This window comes from Brachyhypopomus gauderio, chromosome 5, assembly GCF_052324685.1.
Source record: "Brachyhypopomus gauderio isolate BG-103 chromosome 5, BGAUD_0.2, whole genome shotgun sequence".
Classification (NCBI taxonomy): domain Eukaryota; kingdom Metazoa; phylum Chordata; class Actinopteri; order Gymnotiformes; family Hypopomidae; genus Brachyhypopomus; species Brachyhypopomus gauderio.
The window spans coordinates 31,937,027-31,951,615 of record NC_135215.1 but is presented as its reverse complement, the minus strand read 5'-3'; the positions used below and the strand labels follow the sequence as shown (position 1 = coordinate 31,951,615).

Sequence of the window (14,589 nt, the reverse complement as noted above, 5' to 3'; positions counted from 1 at the left end):
GTGTCAGCTAGCCCAGGGGATTATCGTGTGGCTGGTGAAGATTCCATACGCGGCCGGGGGGGGGGGGGGGTTGGATTGCTTGTCCAGACGGCTCACCTGCGTGGAGGCAGCAGCTAACTTATCCCTCCCACCTGTAACTGAATCAGCCTGCGTTTCAGGGTTAAAAGGGCAAAAACAGGGAGAAGAAGGACCACGTAGCGATATTACTCCACACTGCTGTGACTGACAGCTTTGCACCGGAGACGTGACCCAAGTGTTTAGCAAAAAAAAAAAAGGACGTGCACTTCTGTACGAGACATTTAGTTGGACGGAGCCTTCGAGGCTCAGAGTCACGGCAGCGCCCACCAAGCGTCCTCGTCAGGGACGACGGAGACCATGGCTGGTACACGCGATTAAGGGCAGCACTGCTCCTCAAGAAATTAGCCCAGACGCAGAGTGATGGGCCGGGACACGGCTGTAGGCCGGGCAGAAGGGAGTCAAGAGAGACGGACAGATGGTGAAGAGGTGAAGGGATGAGACTAGGAAGATGTGAAGGGATGGAGGGACAGAAGAAGCAGAGAGATGAGGAACGGAGGAGAGTGACAGAAGGAGGACTAACCGGGTTTCACTGGAAGGCCTGAGCATGCTTGGATGGGTGCTGCTTAATTTATAGAGCATAAAGAGAGAGAGTATGTGAGTGTGTGTGTGTGTGTGTGTGTGTGTGTGTGTGTATGAGAGAGAGAGAGAGAGTATGTGAGAGTGTGTGTGTGTGTGTGAGAGAGAGAGTATGTGAGTGTGTGTGTGGTGTGTGTGAGAGAGAGAGAGAGAGAGAGAGAGAGATAGAGAGAGAGAGTATGTGAGTGTGTGGTGTGTGTGTGTGTGTGAGAGAGAGAGAGAGAGAGAGAGTGACTATATGAGTGTGTGTGTGTGTGTGTGTGTGTGTGTGTGTGTGTGAGAGAGAGAGAGAGAGTGTGTGTGTGAGTGTGTGTGTGTGTGTGTGTGTGTGAGAGTGTATGTGAGTGTGTGTGGTGTTTGTGTGTCTGTATGGCCGTCTCTCTCTCTCTCTCTCTCTCTACCTTCCCTTTCTCTCTCAGTGTCAGCAAATCATAGCCCCATCAAAAGGCCTCAGCCTAACACACATGCACAGCATGGAAATCAAAACCACCACAATGTGGCACATGCAAACAAGAAGGCAAGGTTAGTTCTCACACACCCAATTCGCTCTGAGGAACTTTCATATAATCTGTAGAGAAACATCATATCTTGGAGACTCAACACACACATACATAGATCTTGCCATGTTTGTAATAAAGTTGTTTTGTCTCAACACACACGCACCTCATATCAAACCCGATGATTTGTCTTATTACCACACATTTGTGCACGTCTTTACGAGCCTCACCATCTGGTCCAGTGCGGCTCTGACTTCTGCTTCAACGTCATTCACGTGGTGCTGGTTCCTCATCTCACTGCACCAGTGGTACAGAGCTCACCTGCTCAGATATCAGAGAAGAGCCTCGCCAGTGTAACTGCAGCGGGACGCACTGCAGCGTATCCTAGATGGTTCTATTCATGGATCTATGGATAAAATTATTAAACACCCCAATGCACGGCCAAATCTGTCTAGGAATTGTAGGACATCTTCTCAAACACTGAAACGTTGACATAGCAGCCGTTAAAGACAGCTGGAGTTTTTTTTCCCCTTTAGCTCAGAGGATCCAAATCTCCTCCAGGACTCTTCAGTCAACATTCTTGTTCAATTCTCCCAGCACCAGATAATCAGCCTGTTCTGCAGCTGACTGGACGTAAGGCACTCCGAACCGATCCCACTCAGAACCGATCCCACTCAGAACCGATCTCACTCTGATCTGATCCCACTCTGAACCGATCCCACTCTGAACCGATCCCACTCTGAACCGATCTCATTCTGAACCGATCTCATTCTGAACCGATCCCATTCTGAACCGATCCCACTCTGAACCGATCCCACTCTGAACCGATCTCATTCTGAACCGATCCCATTCTGTACTGATCCCACTCTGAACCGATCCCACTCTGAACCGATCCCACTCTGAACCGATCCCATTCTGAACTGATCCCACTCTGAACCGATCCCACTCTGAACCGATCCCACTCTGAACCGATCCCACTCTGAACCGATCCCATTCTGAACCGATCCCATTCTGTACCGATCCCACTCTGAACCGATCCCACTCTGAACCGATCTCATTCTGAACCGATCCCATTCTGTACCGATCCCACTCTGAACCGATCCCACTCTGAACCGATCCCACTCTGAACCGATCTCATTCTGAACCGATCCCACTCTGAACCGATCCCACTCTGAACCGATCCCACTCTGATCTGATCCCACTCTGATCTGATCCCACTCTGAACCGATCCCACTCTGAACCGATCCCACTATGAACTGATCCCATTCTGATCTGTCCCCCCCGGGCCAGTCTTGGTTCAACGTTCCTAAAGAGGACCCCTCCCTTTTGCCCACAGTTGTCATGACTACTAAGTGACCACCAAAATATCTTTAAGGGTTAGGTCAGCTTCACCAAAGTACGACCACTATCAGGCAAAATGTGTTCTTAACGACGATGTACTGGATGCTGGTTAATAGCATTACCATTAAAAGATCATCTTCAGTTTACCGAGTTTGTCCATAATCCAATTACCTTCCAACAATAATCTGCGATAGTCCATCATCATAATCCTAGAGCCCTATGACACTCAATACTACAATAATAATAGCATTAATCTCATGCACAGGCTGCATTCAGCTGTCACATGATTAACGTTTGAGCATGTACATCCATCTGGTGGAGAGATGGACCCCAGAGGGATCTTCACCCTCCCTGCCATCCCAACGCTGCTGGAGCCATGTGTGCGTGAACACCAGGTGTCCTGCACAGACATGATGAGGACAGGCAGGGCAGGAGAGACTCCACCCTCAGGCCTCCATAGTTACGACAGTGAGAAATGTCATAATTCAATGTAATCCAAAACTTTATCACATACAGACAGTGTAGGGATCTTTTTGGTCTGGTTGAAAAAAAAATCTCCTCTCTGTATTGTGGCTCACATAATGCCGCACTTGTAGGCTAAGCATTTTTTAAATGTGATAACGAGGTCGGCTTCTGCCCATCTGATGCCAGCCATGACTCTTCCCCCACTGAAGAGCTGTCCGTCAGCTCTGGATGGGGCGTTATGGATGTTAGCTGCATACTGCGAGTATCTACTATCTCTGGGTGCTGTGCTCCAAAGATCCTACAACAACCCCCTACTCTCCCCCTCTCCCCCTCTCCCCCTCTCCCCCTCTCCCCCTCTCCCCCTCTCCCCCTCTCCTCCTCTCCCCCTCTCCTCCTCTCCCCCTCTCCCCCTCTCCTCCTCTCCCCCTCTCCCCCTCTCCCCCTCTCCTCCTCTCCCCCTCTCCCCCTCTCCTCCTCTCCCCCTCTCCTCCTCTCCCCCTCTCCTCCTCTCCCCCTCTCCCCCTCTCCTCCTCTCCTCCTCTCCCCCTCTCCTCCTCTCCCCCTCTCCCCCTCTCCTCCTCCCTCTCCCCCTCTCCCTCTCCCCCTCTCCCCCTCTCCCCCTCTCCTCCTCTCCCCCTCTCCTCCTCTCCCCCTCTCCCCCCTCTCCTCCTCTCCCTCTCCTCCTCTCCTCCTCTCCTCCTCTCCTACCCCCTTACACAAACAGCGACACAGAGCAAGAAGCAGTCCTGTCCCATGTGCCTAGCATAATGAAAATAGTTTCTACAGCATAGAAAACCTTGAGTCTTCTCCTAAGAACTCAAGAAGGTGTTGTTGGTCTCCACTAAGCTTCTCGCTACAGACAGCTCCAAAATTTCAACAGAGATCCCTCAGTTTAAACATCCCCAGGGCTCCCAACAGCTCTGTAGCGGACCTGGTACAGCCGGTAGATCATGGTGCTAACAATGGAAAAATCTTTTTTATTAGCAAATAGAACATTTGTCATTGAAATATATTTCCCACCATACTTTTCTATTCTGTTAAATTTGGTGACACAAAACAGTTGGTGGTTGTGGGCAGAGATATTTGGACAACAGCTATTGCTGAATGTGTCCTTCCTGAAAGACAAGCTCTTTCATCGCATGTGTTCTCTCTACTCACAGCACACACACCTCTGATCTCATCTTGCGCGTCGTGTCCAGAGGGAAGCCTGCTGTCTGTCTGTCTGTCTGTCTGCGCACAGTCCTCGGACATCATGGGCCAGCTGCCAAACTGCCCATACTCCCATCCACCTCTCTGTCCATCTCTACATCCGTCCCTCTCCTTCTCTCTATCCATCTCTCTATCCTCTACCTCTCCATCCACCTCTCTATCTCCCCATTCAGCCTCTCTCCACCCACCCCTCCATATATCCCACTAGTCCTCTCCATCCACCCCTCTATCTCTCTATCCAGTCCTACATCTATTTTTCCATCCATCCCTACATCCATCCCTCTAGCCATCCCTCTCTACTTCTCCATCCATCCATCCATCTCTCCATCCACACCTCTCTTCATCCATCCACCTCTCTGTTCATCTCTCTATTTCTCCATCCATCTATGCATCCATCCCTCTCTCCGCCACTCGGAGGTTCTCGGGTGCCAGTCTGGAGTTGCTGTTGTGCTGTGATGCGTGCAGCGTCTTGGCTCCGCCTCCAAGGGCTCTGAGTCACACAGCATGGCTGCCTTCACCTGCCGCTGATGACATCACCACCGTCTAAATATACACGGGACTGCTGAACACCCATGAAACGTACCTGCGCACACTGTGGTGTGCACTCCCAGGCACAGTGCGTTTCCAGTGTCAGTGTGTATAAACATTACACCTGCACTGCTGGGATGGGAAACTGGATCTCCAAATATACTGTATACACAGCGTGCACGACAAGCTATAGCAACATACAACAGTGAAACAACCAGGCCATAACACAAACAGCGCAGAACTGTGGTTAGAAATAGCTCCACACTGAGATTGTGCTTTAACTGCATAGATTGCTTCTTTGTATGTGACAGCTGCTTTTGTGTTGTATTTGAATATGTCACACTGAGTGAACTGGTTTATATGACGGAGACTGGCATGTGTGCTTAATTCAGGCCATGTTGACTGTTGTCGGGTGTGTTTGAGTTTACTCAGTATGGCTACACTGATGTCCATGTTTGAGTGCTCAAGTGTTTGAGTGTTCAGATATTGCTAAGACATTCTGCTACGCCATGCTCTAGAATTTTACTTGCTATGCATTGTTGCTGTATCTGCTGTATAATATTTTAACATTTGACAAAAAAAAGTGATAATGTATTTTTCCATTGCTTTATGCAAATATTTTGAAATAATATTACCTGTGTTCTAAAATTGTGGCATTTAAAAGTGCACAATAAGACGTGTATTACTGCTCTGTAAATCATGAGGATCTCTCCAGTATCAGCCTACATCTACAGGCCTGGGACTGTCCGATATCAGATATTGTGATGCATCTCTTGCTTTGCTGCTTGTGTGTGAGATAAGAAGATGGACCCAGCGCGTCACTGTGACCGTGCGCTGATGTTAAAGCTTTGTCACATTGCCTCGTGGTACATATGCTCTGCCTTTATGCCATGCCTTTGCAAGCTTCAAGGCTAATACGGAATGTCACAGAAAAAACATCCTCCATTTGGGTGTGTGTGTGTGTGTGTGTGTGTGTGTGTGTGTGTGGTGTGTGTGTGTATGAGGACAGTACATACGCACACATTTTCCTTCAGACTAAGCTGCTAAGGCAAACCCAGACAATAAAGGACAGCAGCCTTCATAGAACAGATACCGACAGACAGGGAGAGAGCAGCCGAGAGAGAGAGAGAGAGAGAGAGAGAGAGAGAGAGAGAGAGAGAGGGAGAGAGAGAGATGGAGGAAGATACGGAGACAGAAAGATGGAGAGGTACGAGGAATTGAGGACAGGGGGCAGGTAAACGGAAACCTGGGGGTGCGAGGCTGGTAATCACAATAGCGGGAGGTGCGTTACCTTTCCAGGGACGAGGATTGTTCTGAGTTGAAGGACATGAGCGGAAGCTTCGAGCCGCTTGCTCCCAAAGGAACGACCGAGACGACAAGGAACAAATAAAACGCTCGCTCGCTCTCTGTCTGAATCTGTCCTCAGCGTCTCCTTTCTGTGCAGAACGTCTCAACCGGGAGGGGAGGAGGGGGGGGGGAGGGGGTTTCAGCCTCCTCCTCTCCCCTCTTCCTCTGAGAAAAAGAAAGGATGGAGGGCAAATGAAAGAAGAGAGCTGGGATACAAAAAAAGGAACGGAGGCGGAGAGAAATCTTGATCTTGCTGCGTGTGAGCTGACTCGGACGGCGTGAAGAGCCCCTCCTCACCCCTCTCCTCCCTCCTTCCCTCCTTCCTTCCTTTCCTCAGTCCCTCTTTTCACTCGTTTTCAGACTCGTTTTTCTTCCCTCTATTCACACATCTTCCCTCGCCCTCTGTTGCTGCCGTTTCCTGGACGATGATGAAATGAACAGCAGAGCTCCCTCACGCTGTCTGCCTGCCGCTCACACTCACACACACACTCTCCCTCTCTCCCCGTCTCTCTCTCTCTCTCTCTCTCTCTCTCTCTCAGCGCAGTGGTTGGCTCAGCCGGCCCTTCTGCAGCTCTGCACAACAACAGAACTGTGAGCGCAGCGGGCCAAACCACTGCCTGAGGAGGTGCGGGGGGTGCTGTGAAGAGGAGGAGGGGAAAATTGCCCTCACCACTCCTTCGCTGGCTCTTTCTCACCCCCCCACTGGTTTGCCCATGCCTCCCTCTCCTTTTCCCCCCATCCCTCTATTCTATTACAACATTCTGTACCTTGTGCCAACATGGCACTTACATGCTTTACCCCTCTGTCTCGTTCTCCCTCCCATCCCTCTGAAGGCTCTCTCTCTCTCTCTCTCTCTCTCTCTCTCTCTCTCTCTTTTCCTGCCCCTCCATTTTACAGCTGTTGTCTCTGCTGCTGTAGCTGTTGGCCTCTTCTCAGTATTCTCTCCATATCTGTTCTCTGCATCTCCCCCCTCCTGCAGGTGGGTCTGTTTCTGTATGAGCGCAACAGAGCAACAGTAAGCAACAGAGAGAGAGAGAGAGAGAGAGAGAGAGAGAGAGAGAGAGAGAGAGAGAGAGAGAGGGGAATACACACAGAAAGAAAGATAGAGAGAGAATAAGAGAAACAGAGTGAGAGAAAGAGAGAGAGAGAGAGAGAATGAGAGAGATGCAAAGCTCTGAAATGTGTTGTAATCACAGGTTTGTCTGATACTGCCCTTCTAATGATCTCCCCCCCCCCCTCAATCAGACCTTATGTTCCTAATATGAGAAGTGAGGTTGTGTTGAGGCTACTGGAACTACCCTTGTGAACTACCCTTGTGAATTACCCTTGTGAACTAGCCTTGTGAACTAGCCTTGTGAACTAGCCTTGTGAACTAGCCTTGTGAATTACCCTTGTGAACTAGCCTTGTGAATTACCCTTGTGAACTAGCCTTGTGAATTACCCTTGTGAACTAGCCTTGTGAACTAGCCTTGTGAACTACCCTTGTGAATTACCCTTGTGAACTAGCCTTGTGAACTAGCCTTGTGAACTAGCCTTGTGAATTACCCTTGTGAACTAGCCTTGTGAATTACCCTTGTGAACTAGCCTTGTGAACTAGCCTTGTGAACTACCCTTGTGAATTACCCTTGTGAACTAGCCTTGTGAACTAGCCTTGTGAACTAGCCTTGTGAATTACCCTTGTGAACTAGCCTTGTGAATTACCCTTGTGAACTAGCCTTGTGAATTACCCTTGTGAACTAGCCTTGTGAACTAGCCTTGTGAACTACCCTTGTGAACTAGCCTTGTGAACTAGCCTTGTGAACTAGCCTCTCCGATCTTGCCTACAGGTAAAACAGGAACAGAATCTTGCATAACTGCTTTCCAAGTTAAAATCACATTCTCTAGACGCATATACTAGCATGATATTTTAGGTCCTACAGAGTGAGAAAGAGAGGGAAAAAGAGACAGGGTGATATTTAATGTGGGCTACTGTGAACAGTAGTGATGACCTTGATACTGCTGTACAAAGAAGGTTCCCCTCAGTGTGTGTGTGTGTGTGTGTTTGTGGGCATGCGCATTTCTGTGTGTGTATGCGCATTAGTGTGTGCATGTGTGCATCTGTGTGCATTTGTGTGTGTGCGTGTGTGTGTGTGTGTGCGCGTGTATGTGTGTGTGTGTGTGAGCGGTGAAGTTGCAGGCGAGAAGACACGCAGTCTACACCCTGCTTCACCTCCTCTTACCGTCTCTCTCCATCAGTGGAAGTAGGCCGTGTAAAGATAGCTTCAAACAGCCTTAATTTGTACTCCAAAAATATCAAAATGGAGAAAAGACAGAGGAAAAGGCAGGTGGTGTGGGCCTTCTCCTCCTTCTCCTGTTCCTTCAGCACAAGTGCTGGAGCCAGAGTGGGCGTGGGAGTTTCTCTGGTCTTAGTTTTTCATGTGCACTTGTTTCTTAGCTAATCACAGATCAGACAGTTGCTATAGAGATGGAGCCGGTTTATTCCAGTATATGGTTTGCTACGTGACACAAAGCGTGGGGTTCTCGAGCCACCACAGTACAGACTGCTATGTGTGTGTGTATCTGTGTGTGTGGGTGTGAGAAATATAGATCTAGGAGACATTTATGCTGTTCTGTCACCTTTTTTTAAACGCCAAGGATTAGGGAAAAGACAGAATAAGTGAGAGGGACAGACACTGAAAAAGACAGAGACATGGGGTTAGAGAAAAGTGAAAAGAGATGGAGAGACAGGGACCTCTGTCAGACAGACAGACAGACAGACAGACAGGCAGACAGAGACGCTGGAGTGAGCAGATGAGCTGTTTGCGATTTAGCACCTTTTACAGAATCAACCTCTCCATGGCATGTTCAGACCAGACTGTTGGTGATTTTTCTGAGGTTTTTAGCGTGGATAAAACTGTTTACACACTCACACTTGTACATTCTCTCTCTCACACACACGCACGCCCACACACACACACACACACACACACACACACACACACACACACACACACACACACACACACACACTACATTGTTTGGTGGTATATAGTGCAATGATCACCTTGCTTACTGTCTATCCATTCTCTCTTGCAGTGTGTGTGTGTGTGTGTGTGTGTGTGTGTGTGTGGGTGTGTGTGTATGTATGTATCTGTGTGTGTCTGTGTGATCTTTGACCTGGTCATCCAGATGCTTCTTTGTGGTCCATCTAAATAGGCCTGAGTCATCTACAAGAGTCAATGGTCATCAATTCTGCTCATGTCTCTCTCTCTCTCCATCCCCCCCTTTTAAATTCAGACACCTACCGCCACCAGGAAACATCAATCTCTAACCAATTACAGCCTCTACAGCTGCAGCTAAACCTTTCTGCATCGGAGCATCTTTAATGGTCTTTAGTGCTCTATAAAATGGAAGAAACTGATCGGCAGGCCCTAACTCTCTAGATTTCTTTTCTAATAGTTTTGCAAATTAGGAAACAAGAAGGTGTTTATGTATATAAATGGTAAACAATAAAATATTCATTTGGGAATATAAAATGTACAAAAATATTACAAATGTTTACAGAATCTAATCGTCCGGTGATTATGCATTAGGGTTATATCATCTGGTGATACTGTATTAGGTTTTACATGAGAATGAGAATTTTATGAAAGTTTTGTTAAAGAAAAAAGGCACACACAACTGCACACACTCACAAACACACCACAATCCACTGGTGTTGTAAGTCAATACTCATACGTCAAGAAAGGAATAGACTGTGACATCTGCTGGCCACTCTAGGCACTGCATTTCCTTACAAAATGTTCTCATCAAAGCACAATGTAGTTTGGTATAATCATTGCACATATGTAAACTGTGATTCATAATCATATATTTGTTTAGTGAACCTTTGTTTTGAGTTGTTCTTTTTAGATTAAATAACACCCAACGGACTCTCAGTAACTTATCAATGATGTAGCAGGAGAGATGCTTCTGAATGAACTGTAAATAAGATTCATTCAGTTGTTTTTCACTTTATTTGGAGAGTCCAAGTTCATATCTGTAGATATTAATCTGAGAAGTCACTGAACATGGAACAGACATAATGCACACCATCTTAGCACACTCAACAAGCTCTTATAGACAACGTTCTATAACTGGATTTTAACTGGACTTTGATTAGGGTCAGGATTAGGGCATAGTGAGGATTAGGATTAGGTTTTGTGATGAGGTTAATGTTGGGGTTAGGATTAGGGTGAGGGTTTGGATTACATTTTGGGGTGAGGAACATTAGGCACTTGCAGCCTAATGTACGTAACACTGAGGGCCAGTCGAGCTCAGACACCTGGACACCCCGTCTGTGGCTACGTCAGGTGTGTCTGCAGGTAAGTCAGGTGTGTCTGCAGCTACATCAGGTTTGTTTGCAGGTAAGTCAGGTGTAAAAGGAGGGCAACTAGCAGGTGGAACCCATGAGAGGAACAATGAGGGGTTGTGACAACATGAGGGAGACCAAGTGGAAACAACATACATGGTTGACATAAAACAAAAACATAAATCCATAAATGTGTAATGTCCAACCCGAGGGAGCTGAGGAGACATGACCATGTAGCAGGAACCAGGGGTAATGGGGTGGCGAACGTAAGTTGTTTCTCCGCCAGTTCAGTATGATGAGGCTCAGGGATTCCGTGTCATACAGCGCCGTGCTCAGGGTCCTAGTGCCTGTAGAATTAATGGCCCGATTAACGTAATAGGCCCTTTTCACACTTCCGCATTTTTTCTTCCGGAAGCTCTCGTTGCAGGGTAAAGTTACTTCCGTTACACATTAAACAATGGCAAAGTCCAATAACAAGAACTTTTGCAGTGCACCAGGGTGCTCGATCTCGAAGCAAAACCAGTCGTATCTCAGTTTCTACGGTTTTCCGGCTGACGACGAGCAGAAAAGAAAATGGGTTTGTGCAATTAGGAGGGATGAAGGGGAAAACTTTGTGATACGGAGCATCTTTGTGTGTAGCCAGCATTTCACTGCTGCAGACTACATAGCAGGAAGCTCGCGGCTAAAAGTTGGTGCTGTTCCCTGTTACTGTTCCCAGTACTGTTACTGTCCCCGGTACTGTTACTGTTCCCAGTACTGTTACTGTTCCCAGCCGGTTTCAGTGGAACAGTTGCTGTCCGCGTTTGAAAGATCAAGCTCTCGGCTGGGAGTACACGTACGTCCACTAGCATCTAGCTGTTACCCCGCTAGCATCTAGCCCCGGTTCGCTAGCTTCTAGCTCCGGTCCGATAGCTTCTAGCCCCGGTTCGCTAGCTTCTAGCCGTGATCCGATAGCTTCTAGCCCCGGTTCGCTAGCTTCTAGCCCCGGTTCGCTAGCTTCTAGCCCCGGTTCGCTAGCTTCTAGCCCCGGTTCGCTAGCTTCTAGCCGTGATCCGCTAGCTTCTAGCCCCGGTTCGCTAGCTTCTAGCCCCGGTTCGCTAGCTTCTAGCCCCGATCCGATAGCTTCTAGCCCCGATCCGATAGCTTCTAGCCCCGATCCGATAGCTTCTAGCCCCGATCCGATAGCTTCTAGCCCCGATCCGATAGCTTCTAGCCCCGCTCCGCTAGCTTCTAGCCGTGCTCCGCTAGCTTCTAGCCGTGCTCCGCTAGCTTCTAGCCGTGCTCCGATAGCTTCTAGCCCCGATCCGCTAGCTTCTAGCCCCGATCCGATAGCTTCTAGCCCCGATCCGATAGCTTCTAGCCGTGCTCCGCTAGCTTCTAGCCGTGCTCCACTAGCTTCTAGCCCCGATCCGCTAGCTTCTAGCCCCGATCCGCTAGCTTCTAGCCCCGATCCGCTAGCTTCTAGCCGTGATCCGATAGCATCTAGCTAGAAAAGAGCAAGCTCTCGGTTGGCAGTACACCACGAACATCTACTAGTCGAGTTTGCTCTTTCAAATGCGGACAGCAACTGTTCCACTGAAACGGCTCTGAAACTAGTTGTGATCCGCTAGCATCCAGCTCTGCTCGGTAGCATCCAGCTCTGACCATCACTTTGCTGTCGACTATATTGGACACTGAATAAACAATAACACGTAATAACTTGGTGTGTGTCATGAACTTTATTGATACTGATGTAAACCAAACAATCAATAGCTGACATCCCTTGGCTTGCTAAAGCTGGGCGTACACTGTACAATATTTTAAATCGTGTACTCAGCTCCAGCTCAAACTGTACGACTAAATCGCAGGGAGAGTCGGCTCGTGGAGCTGCTTCAACAGTGTGATACTCTCACGAGGAGCGATTTGAATTTCAAACATGTTTGATATTCTTGCGACGCTGCGATTTCTGATAGGGAGTTGGTCGTGAGGTGTGAATCGCTCCTCGTTTACCTGTGTAAACTATACGATGCACGACACACGATTGAGCCGAAACTCAGCCCGATCGCAAAAATAGTCGCACGAGTGAAAAATCGGCTGAAAATGGGCCAAAAATCGCACAGTGTACGTCCAGCTTAACCTAGCTAGATATTGTTAACTAAAGCTGTCAGTATCATATGTAATATTATAATATATATCATAATAATATAGACACTCCGTAGGATGACTAATGGAACTAGCTATACCTTAAATAATAGTTAGTTACCTAGCTAGTGCTAGCTGGTGTTAGCTTACCCTGGTATAAGTGAATAAATTATTCTACAAACAATTTGTAGCCTCTATTTAACTTGGAACCGTTCGTTGTTGAATGTTCTCCAACGATACTGGAAACGTATTTAAAATTCAGTCTCGGCAGCGACGACAGGGATGAAGTAAACACATGCTCCATGCTGAGGTGAATTGACAACAACTATCTTCTGCGAGTACCGGAACTTGTTTTACCCGGCGGTGACGTATTTCCGCTTTGTTGTGAAAAGGGCCTATTTAAAAACCAGGACATTTCCACAGTTTTAAAAAATATCCCGGGACGCCCGGGACAGGACGTGAAATACGGACGTTTGGTCACCCTAATGTTGCATAGCCAGCTAACTAATAGATCTCCATGTTGACTTGCTAATACCAGCAAAACAATTTTTTCACAGTGGATGAAGCAGAACACACCATATTAATTACAGTAGCCTAAAGCTCTATAGCATTTACCTTATCTCAAACATTCCACAATACAGGCTGTTGGCTATTAGTTTGAATGTTAGCTAACCTAAATTATCTCCAACACTATTAGCAAACATTAGTGAAAATATTCTTTCTTGAACATTGCAAATCACAAGCCATCTTTACTGCTAACCACTTTGTGTGCTAGGATAGCTACCAAGCTACGTTTCTAGCTAGCACAGGTCTGCTCAAATGGACTCCGCCTCTTTTAAAAACAGATGGTATGGACTGTAAAAATATACTGCATGTCCACTTTATTAATGACACTTGACCTTTCACAATTGGAGTTTCCCTGTATGGAAATTAGCTGCCCCAAAGTGAAGCATAAAATCAGATGAGATCGTTTTCCTTCGACCCGTTTCAGTCAAAATCCGAATAGAACGGGAGAATTGAGCAGTCTGAATAAATTTGAACAAGGCATTGTCATCAGTGCTAGACTAGCTGTCCCAGTATTTCAGAAGCTCATGCAATGGTGTTGAGAGAATACCGCGAACGGTTCGTTTGAGGAAAGACATCCAGTGAAAAGGGAGTCTTTGCATGTAAACAACTTGTCAATGAAGAGGGTCAGCAAAGGATGTCAGGAATTGTTCTGGTAAGCAGGTGGTACACAGTTAAGCAAACTGCAGCCGGATATTATGCTGCTGGTCCACTTAGCATGGACGACAAAACAGAGGATGGCCAGTTGGAGCGTCCAAGAGAAAGGACTCTATTGTCCTCACAAGAACCCACACAACTAAATTATCCAACAACAGCAAAATGCCCCTCATCACAATTACCCCATCAGCTTAATTGCCCTCAACAGTAACTAATAAGACAGCAACAAGAGTAACTAATAAGACAGCAACAAGGAGCTTTGTTCAGAATGAGGAAAAACCTATTTGCATGGTGTTAACTCCTCTATTAGGAATGTGGTCCTTAAAGAAACTGATTGAAACACTGTTGTACAGTGCTGCCAAACCTCAGGGCACAGCCATCTTTGCCTGAGGGAAAGGCAGAGAAGCAAAACTGACCTGTGCATGCCAAAGCACACACAAGGTAAACAACCGACAGCCACCTAGCACCTCACTAACAATGATGAGCATCATGGAGATATAATGGCTTTACCTGAACCGAGTACTCTGTAGATCGGGAACTCTACCATTAGGGATCTGAGGACTCCATAAAACTCTCTGCTTCCAACATGGAGCTGTCTGTGACATCCTGCAGGAAATCCCAAATGCATTACAGAATGGTCTCTCTACAGAAAGAGTTATTGTGCATGTCGGTCTTTAAACACCTCCTCAATCTATTCAAATGTATTCATCCCAACTTTCAGACGGGGTACAGAGCACTTTAATCATCTATCAACGGGCTGCTTCTCCTCCGGTTCTCCTCCAAATGTGCTCATTGCAAAGTGAATTTCAGAGACAATACCTTTTGGGAGCAAACCCCAAGCCACCCGTTTCCCGGTTGCTTTTCTCAAACATACTC

At 47.4% G+C, this 14,589-nt stretch overlaps 1 protein-coding gene across 4 annotated transcripts in view; it reads right to left on the bottom strand.

The window, feature by feature from the left end:
- srpk2 (SRSF protein kinase 2) overlaps nucleotides 1-14,589 on the bottom strand; it is a 54,881-nt gene that overhangs the window by 28,745 nt on the left and 11,547 nt on the right. The window contains exon 1 of one of the 4 annotated variants that reach the window (XM_077007135.1): nucleotides 5,986-6,726. The exons of the other annotated variants lie outside the window; for them this stretch is intronic. Within the exon in view, the coding sequence (XP_076863250.1) occupies nucleotides 5,986-6,023 (38 nt within the window). The 5' untranslated portion in view covers nucleotides 6,024-6,726. Of the gene's footprint in view, nucleotides 1-5,985; nucleotides 6,727-14,589 lie in introns of those variants that run through there. 4 annotated transcript variants of the gene reach the window in all.